The sequence below is a fragment of the Anguilla anguilla genome, chromosome 6, assembly GCF_013347855.1.
Source record: "Anguilla anguilla isolate fAngAng1 chromosome 6, fAngAng1.pri, whole genome shotgun sequence".
In the NCBI taxonomy this organism is placed as follows: Eukaryota; Metazoa; Chordata; class Actinopteri; order Anguilliformes; family Anguillidae; genus Anguilla; species Anguilla anguilla.
In genome coordinates this window covers 3,131,537-3,138,639 of record NC_049206.1, presented here as the reverse complement: position 1 = coordinate 3,138,639, position 7,103 = coordinate 3,131,537, and the positions used below count along the sequence as shown (strand labels likewise).

The window sequence follows — 7,103 nt, the reverse complement described above, 5'->3', positions numbered from 1 at the left end:
CCCAGCCATTTATTTTTTATTTGTCACCTTACACCTTAAAGGGTTAAATATAAGCTAGTAGTTGAAGACATTTGTTGCCTCTGCATTTTTTTTTCATCCTCCGAGTTCCCACAGTTGTGTGAGTGAAGACTGGTCTTTTTTCTCACGAGTCTTTCGCTGAGGAAACTCCGTCTCTGTACCTCCCTTTCAGGAGCACATGGTTCGAGAGGAGGCCAAGGCTCTGACGCCCAAACAGTGCGCCGTGGTGGAGCTGGCGCTGGACACCATCAAGGTACGCATCACTTCCTGCGCATCACTTCCTGTCTTCCTCGGTCAGCTGGGGCTCGGTCTGGGGCTGCTCTGGTGACCAACCGTGATGTCACCGGAGTTAAACCTGTAGGACGGCAGATCGCCAGGACTGGGCAGCCCTGCTCTGGTGACTGACCGTGATGTCATATCCTGTCTGCGGCGCAGCAATACTTCCACGCGGGCGGGGTGGGGCTGAAGAAGGCCTTCCTGGAGAAGAGCCCGGACCTGCAGTCCCTGCGCTACGCCCTGTCCCTCTACACCCAGGCCACGGACAAGCTCATCAAGAAGTTCATCCAATCACAGAACGCCCAGGGTAAGCCCCGCCCCCCCCCCCCCCGCACCGCTCAGCCGCCACTCTGTCTTCGTCTTCGCTTCCTGTGCACCTCACTGTACTTCCCTCTCTCTCTCTCTCTCTCTCTCTGTCTCGCATCAATACTCTCTGTTTATCGTTCTCCTTTCCTCTCCTCTTTCTTCGATCAGTCTTCTCATGCTCTCTGTTTATCAGTCTCTCTTTATTACTCCCTCCTGTCTTTTTCCTCGTCAGTCCTCTCCTTTCACACTCCCTCTCTTCCATCAGCTCTGTCGTTCATTCTTTTCTCTTTCTCTCTCCCGCCTCTCTCATCAATCCTTCCCTTCTGTCCATCTTTTTCTTTTCACCATGTAGCTTCCGTTGTTTAATGTCTAGTATTCCATGATAGTTCTCTCCCTCCTCTTGGAATCCAAGATCCTCTCCCTGTTTCTGTTTTACATTTAAGCAATACATATTTACCTACATACATACATATGTACCTACATACATACATACATGCATACATACATATGTACCTACATACATACATACATACATACATACATATGTTCCTACATACATACATACATACATAATGTGTACTTTAAAATGTGGGATGAAAATAAACTGGACATATGCAAGTTTTGCATGACACATAGGGTTGCCAGATTTAGGCAAATTCATCATCGCCATCTTCCTGTTATTGATTGTTACTGCTGTTTGTCTTTCAGTAGAGAATCTGTTTCTGTCTGTTTCGTTAAAGGCCTAAGGCCATCGCACACCGAGCCGAAATTAGCCCAGCAGAGGCGGGGGTCAAAGGTCGTCTAGTCCAAACCAGTTGGGGAGACTGTTAGGCTAGTCACCGAGACTCAGGGTGTGGCATCTGAACCCAGTGCCTGTAACCCTGCCTTGTACAGCCACACAGAGCTACAGAACCAGAGTAGCCCCCTCATTTTCATTAATGCTACGTGTCTTTAATTTCTCACCTACTGTTCAGAAGAACAAAAAAGTGGATTTTGGCTGTGGGCCACATCATTAAAATGCATTTGTATAGAGGTGAAAACTAACCCTGCGATTTTGGAAGTCTCGCCCATATAAACATGAATATTTTTGTCACCCTGTATTATTTGTATCTAAGCTAGTTGCTAACTGTCTTACTATTGAGCAATACCTCCATTTTGAGTACAGAAGGCCCTCATTCGCACGTAAGGTTGCCTAATTGTAGCTAAGGTCTAACGTAGCTGAAAGTGGCTAACTGTTGCTAAGCTCTACTGTAGCTGAAAGTGGCTAACTGTAGCTGAGTTCTACTGTTGCTGAAAGTGGCTAACTGTTGCTAAGCTCTACTATAGCTGTGAGTGGCTAACTATAGCTAGGCTTTACAATAGCTATGAGTGGCTAACTATAGCTCTACCTTAGCTGAGAGCGGATAGGTGTATCTTGTTTTGTCACAGTGTCTGTGTCTGTGGCTGTCTGTCCACCTGTACTAAAGCCTTTTGAATCCAGCAGGCTGCTCCTCTGCTTCTCTCTCTCTCTCTCGCTTTTTCTCTCTGTGTCTGTGCCGGCTTATGTCTTCTGTGTGTTTCCTCTCTTTCCCTCTCTCTCCCTCCCTTCGTCCCCCCCTCTCTCCCTGCTCAGTTCATGGAGGGAAGGGGGTGAGGTACACCCATAGCGAGGATGTGTACCCAGAGAAGGGTATGTTCGGGCCTCCAGAAACTAGCATGCACACGGGTCTGCACTCTCACCCCGCAGTGAAGTGCCCTGCTGTACCTACACTAACCCCTAACCCTGACCAGTGGAGCGCACAGAGACTTAGGGGCGTGGGATGGTGTGTAGCTGTCTGTCTGTGTGAGAGTGTGTGTTGGGATGGCTGTGCTTTTGTTTGCGTGTGTGTGTGTGTGTGTGTGTGCGGGTGTTTGCCTTTGGGTGTGTGTGTGTGTGTGTGCGGGTGTTTGCCTGTGTGTGTGCGGGTGTGTGTGTTTGTCTGTGTGTGTGTGTCTGTACTTATGGGAAGTCTCTGTGTGCTATTCTCCATTGGAAGCTCTTGGAGGAAACTGTTTGTTTTCTTGCCTGGAGTTTATGGAAGTTGAAGCGATGCTGTTGGCAGTCGGCTCCGTTTGTCTGGAAGGGCTTTCCGTTCCAAGCCTGCTCCTACCCCCCCCCCCCCCAATTCCCTCCCACACCCCCTTCTGGACTGACTCACAGTGCTTACTCCCTTCCCTCTTAAGTGGGAAGTAAAGATCACGCTGAGTAACCAGATCAGTGCAGATTCAGTCTGCGAGATTGCTCTGGTGGAATGACAAATCCTGTGCGATACATCTCTTTCACTTTAAGGGTCTTTGCCCACACGCTCGAGGTTTCCAGTCCCCTTTTCCTGGTGCCAGTCCTGTCAGGATTACTGCTGACGCTGTACACCCACCAGATATCCCACTCTGCAGTCTTAATATTGAGCAGGTGCCAGGCTGTGGCGGTGGATGATCTGTGCTGTGATGTAGCTCCAGGAACCCCTGCTTACTGGCTGGAGCCTCCTGCATTCGACCCTTTAAGGTCACCTGATATGTGATCAGAATGTCTACGGAACATTCTAACGCTGATGTCACAATCACTACTGGTAAACTGAAAACGATGGTGTTCTGGATCACTGGCTACTCAGGAGCTGACCATCTGGTTGCCCTATAACATCTGTGCAGTTACTCATTCCATCCTCTTAATTAAAGTGCAGAGGAAACGGGATTTATTGACCCTGGCCTGTCGGCATTTGGCTTGAATGTGCCGGAAGCCCCCCCCCCCCCCCCCCCGTGAGTCACCCCCCACCCCCACCCCCCCTCGCATATTCTGTCTGGCAACAGCCTGTTTTGTTAGAAATTGCCATCAACTTACGGGACTTCTGTGCTTTTAGTTCCGGCACGTTGATGGGACACCCCTCTCCGGCTGGCACTGGGGTCCTGTGCCATTGCAACAATTAGACTTTTTGGTTAATTAGCCTTGGGTTGGAGGGGGGGGGGCAGTGCATGGGGAGAATGTCACTCATTCATAACCCTGCTGCTTAGTACAGAATCATATCTGCACTTACAGCTTTTTTAGGTTTTTATCAGTCAGGAGATGAAGAGTTGGGAAGACCCCATTCTGTCCCGCTGTTTTTCGCCGCCCTGAGGGGGAACCCCACCCCCTCTCTTACTGAGACATGCACCTGCCTGCCAGCCCCTTGCCCTGACAAACGGAGCCACTGTGTGAGTGGGGAGCCCCCTGGTGGAGCTCCCCCGCATGTGCACCCAAAAATGCCCATTTCCTAAAACCGCCATCCTCATCCTCAGCCAGTATGATGAAGGACAGCGTGGGGAGGGGGCGAACCTGCATCCCTGTGGGGAGGGGGGCGGTAGAACTGAGAAATGCGTCCGACCTGGCGCATTTCAGCATGCGTCAGTCCGCTGTGGAGCGGTGCATGGTAGGGAAGATAAGGAGTGCTGTGTGAGACAGAGAGCAGGGTTTTATGAAGCATGGTTGGGACAGCTTGCGCTAAGTGCACGCATCGCTACTACCAAACCGGAACTACGCAACTCCATTTGGGGCGGGGGCGGTTGGCGGGTGTAGTTAATTAAAACGTATTCCCTTCAGAAAATTAATTGAAACTAATCCCTTTTTGAAGAATCGTCATTATGAGGCATGTTTCCTGTGCTTTTTTCGGGGGGGTGTTTTGTTTGCTGAGAGCTGTATTGCGGTGGATTTTAACCCCCGAACCTGATGGAGCGTTTGCTTTCGGTTCAGTGCGTGGCGGATCTGTCTCAACCGCGTTTCATTAACCCTGCGTGAGAGGTCCAGGGGAACCCTGCCTCTGACCCTTGACCTTTAACCTGTCAGGTTCCGGGGTGGACGACGCGGTGGGGGAGGTGTCCATCCACGTGGAGATCTTCACTCACCCCAACACTGGAGAGCACAAGGTCACGGTGAAAGGTGAGTGTGTTCTATAGGTGAGTGCGTTCTAAAGGTGAGTGTGTTCTAAAGATGAGTGTGTTCTACAGGTGAGTGTGTTCTAAAAGTGGGTGTGTTCTAAAGGTCAGTGTGTTCTAAAGGTGAGTGCATTCTAAAGGTGAGTGTGCTCTGAAGGTGAGTCTGTTCTGAAGGTGCATTGCAAAATCTTTCTCTGTTAACATTGGTGAAATGGATGATGGGAAATGTAGTATAATGCCAGATAGGAGTACACGTGTTACCGAGCAGGTCAGAACTGTAACAATGTTTTACATAAAGCTTATGAAAATGAATTGAAAATGAATGCTTTTGCTGTACAATACTACCACAATAAACATGTATTTCATCAAGTGGGTTGATTTTTTTTCAGCTATCATAATCAACCATTTTATGTGGTGAAGTAACTCAGCTCATCGGTTTATGAGGTCACGTTTATATAATGAATAAAAAATAACCTCAGCTCATCGGTTTATGAGGTCACGTTTATATAATGAATAAAAAATAACCAGTAATTAAAAACCAACATTAAATAGAAATCTGTTGGACCAGGATTAGAACCTCTGCCTTGAAGGCAATAAAGGTAACCGCCCCCGCCCCCCCCCTCCTCCACCCCCCGCCCCTTCCCCCCCTCCACCTCCCCCGCCTCCCCTTCCCCCACTCGACCTCCCCCTTCCCTCTTTCTGCCTCCAGTGGTTGCCGCTAACGACCTGCAGTGGCAGACCTCCGGAATATTCCGCCCCTTCGTGGAGGTGTACATCATCGGCCCCAACCTCAGCGACAGGAAGCGGAAGTTCGCCACCAAGTCGAAGAACAACAGCTGGGCGCCCAAGTTCAGCGAGACCTTCACGTTGTGAGTGCCCCCCCCCCCAAAAAAAACATCAATTATTCACTCGGCAGGATAAGAAATGTGTTGATTATACAAACACAGTGAAATAAATTAATATCAGTATTTTCAAGGAAGCATTTTTCATTAATGATGAAAAATGTACTTGAGTGGAAAACTGTAAAGTGTCCGAAAACTGAAAATAATGCTGTAATTTTTAATATGTTCAGTTTTGATTCGTATGGATAGGAAATAATCTTTATTCAACAGTGAAATCAAAGAATCCAAATGCTTTTATAGAAATTTATGATGAAAAATGTCTTCGAATAGAAATTTGCTAAATACATAAGACTATAGTCTTATGTCCAAACACAGAAAATAATGCTATAATTTTTAATATGTCCAGTTTTGATTTGTATGGATAGGAAATTATGTTTATTCAACAACCATGGTGAAATAAAAGAATATTAATATTTTTATGAAAATTTAAGATGAAAAATGTATTTCTGTGGAAAACTGCTAAATACATAAGACTATAGTCTTATGTCCAAAAACTGAAAATAATGCTATAATTTTTAATATGTCTGGTTCTGACATGTATGGATAGGAAATCATGTTTATTCAACAACCACAATGAAATAGAATAATATATATATTTTTTTTTATGAAAATTTAAGATGAAAAATGTATTTTTGTGGAAAATTCCTAAATACATAAGACTATAGTCTTATGTCCAAACACTGAAAATAATGCTATAATTCTTAGGTTTGATCTCCAGGTTTGATTTGTATGCATAGGATATATTGTTTATTCAACAACTACGGTGAAATAAAATAATTTTAATGTTTTTTTTAAGAAATTTGCAATGAAAAATGTATTCCAGTGGAAAAATGCAAAATACATAAGACTATAGTCTTATGTCCAAAAACTGAAAATAATGGTATAAGTTTTAATATGTCCATTTTTGATTTGTATGGATATGAAATTATGTTTATTCAACAACCATGGTGAAATAAAAGAATATTAATATTTTTATGAAAATTTAAGATGAAAAATGTATTTCTGTGGAAAAATGCAAAATACATAAGACTATAGTCTTGTGTCCAAAAACTGAAAATAATGCTATAATTTTTAATATGTCCGGTTCTGACATGTATGGATAGGAAATCGTGTTTATTCAACAACCACAATGAAATAGAATAATATTTTGTTTGGTTTTTTTTTTGTTTTTTTTTTAATTTAAGATGAAAAATGTATTTTTGTGGAAAATTCCTAAATACATAAGACTATAGTCTTATGTCCAATAACTGAAAATAATGCTATAATTTTTAATATGTCCAGTTTATATTTGCATGGATAGGAAATAATGTTCATTCAACAACCATGATGAAATAAAATAATATTAATGCTGTTTTTAGAAATTTACGATGAGAAATGTATTTCTGTGGAAAACTGCAAAATACATAAGACTATATATAGTCTTATGTTCAAAAAGTGAAAATAATGCTATAATTTTTAATATGTTCACTTTTGATTTGTATGGATAGAAAATCATGTTTATTCAACAACCACAGTGAAATAAAAGAATCCTAATGTTTTTATAGAAATTTATGATAAAAAATATCTTTGAATTTCGGAAAACTGCAAAATACATAAGACTATAGTCTTATGTCCAAACACTGAAAATAATGTTAGCATTTTTAATATGTCCAGTTTTGATTCGTCTGGATAGGAAATAAT

At 43.7% G+C, this 7,103-nt stretch overlaps 1 protein-coding gene across 1 annotated transcript in view; it reads left to right on the top strand.

Annotated features, from left to right (window-relative positions):
* The window catches only part of LOC118229555 (protein unc-13 homolog A-like), a 63,478-nt gene that overhangs the window by 52,655 nt on the left and 3,720 nt on the right, over positions 1–7,103 (top strand). Inside the window, exons 40-43 of the mRNA XM_035421599.1 lie at positions 191–271; positions 454–601; positions 4,433–4,525; positions 5,231–5,390. Of these exons, the coding sequence (XP_035277490.1) occupies positions 191–271; positions 454–601; positions 4,433–4,525; positions 5,231–5,390 (482 nt within the window). The remainder of the gene's footprint in view (positions 1–190; positions 272–453; positions 602–4,432; positions 4,526–5,230; positions 5,391–7,103) is intronic.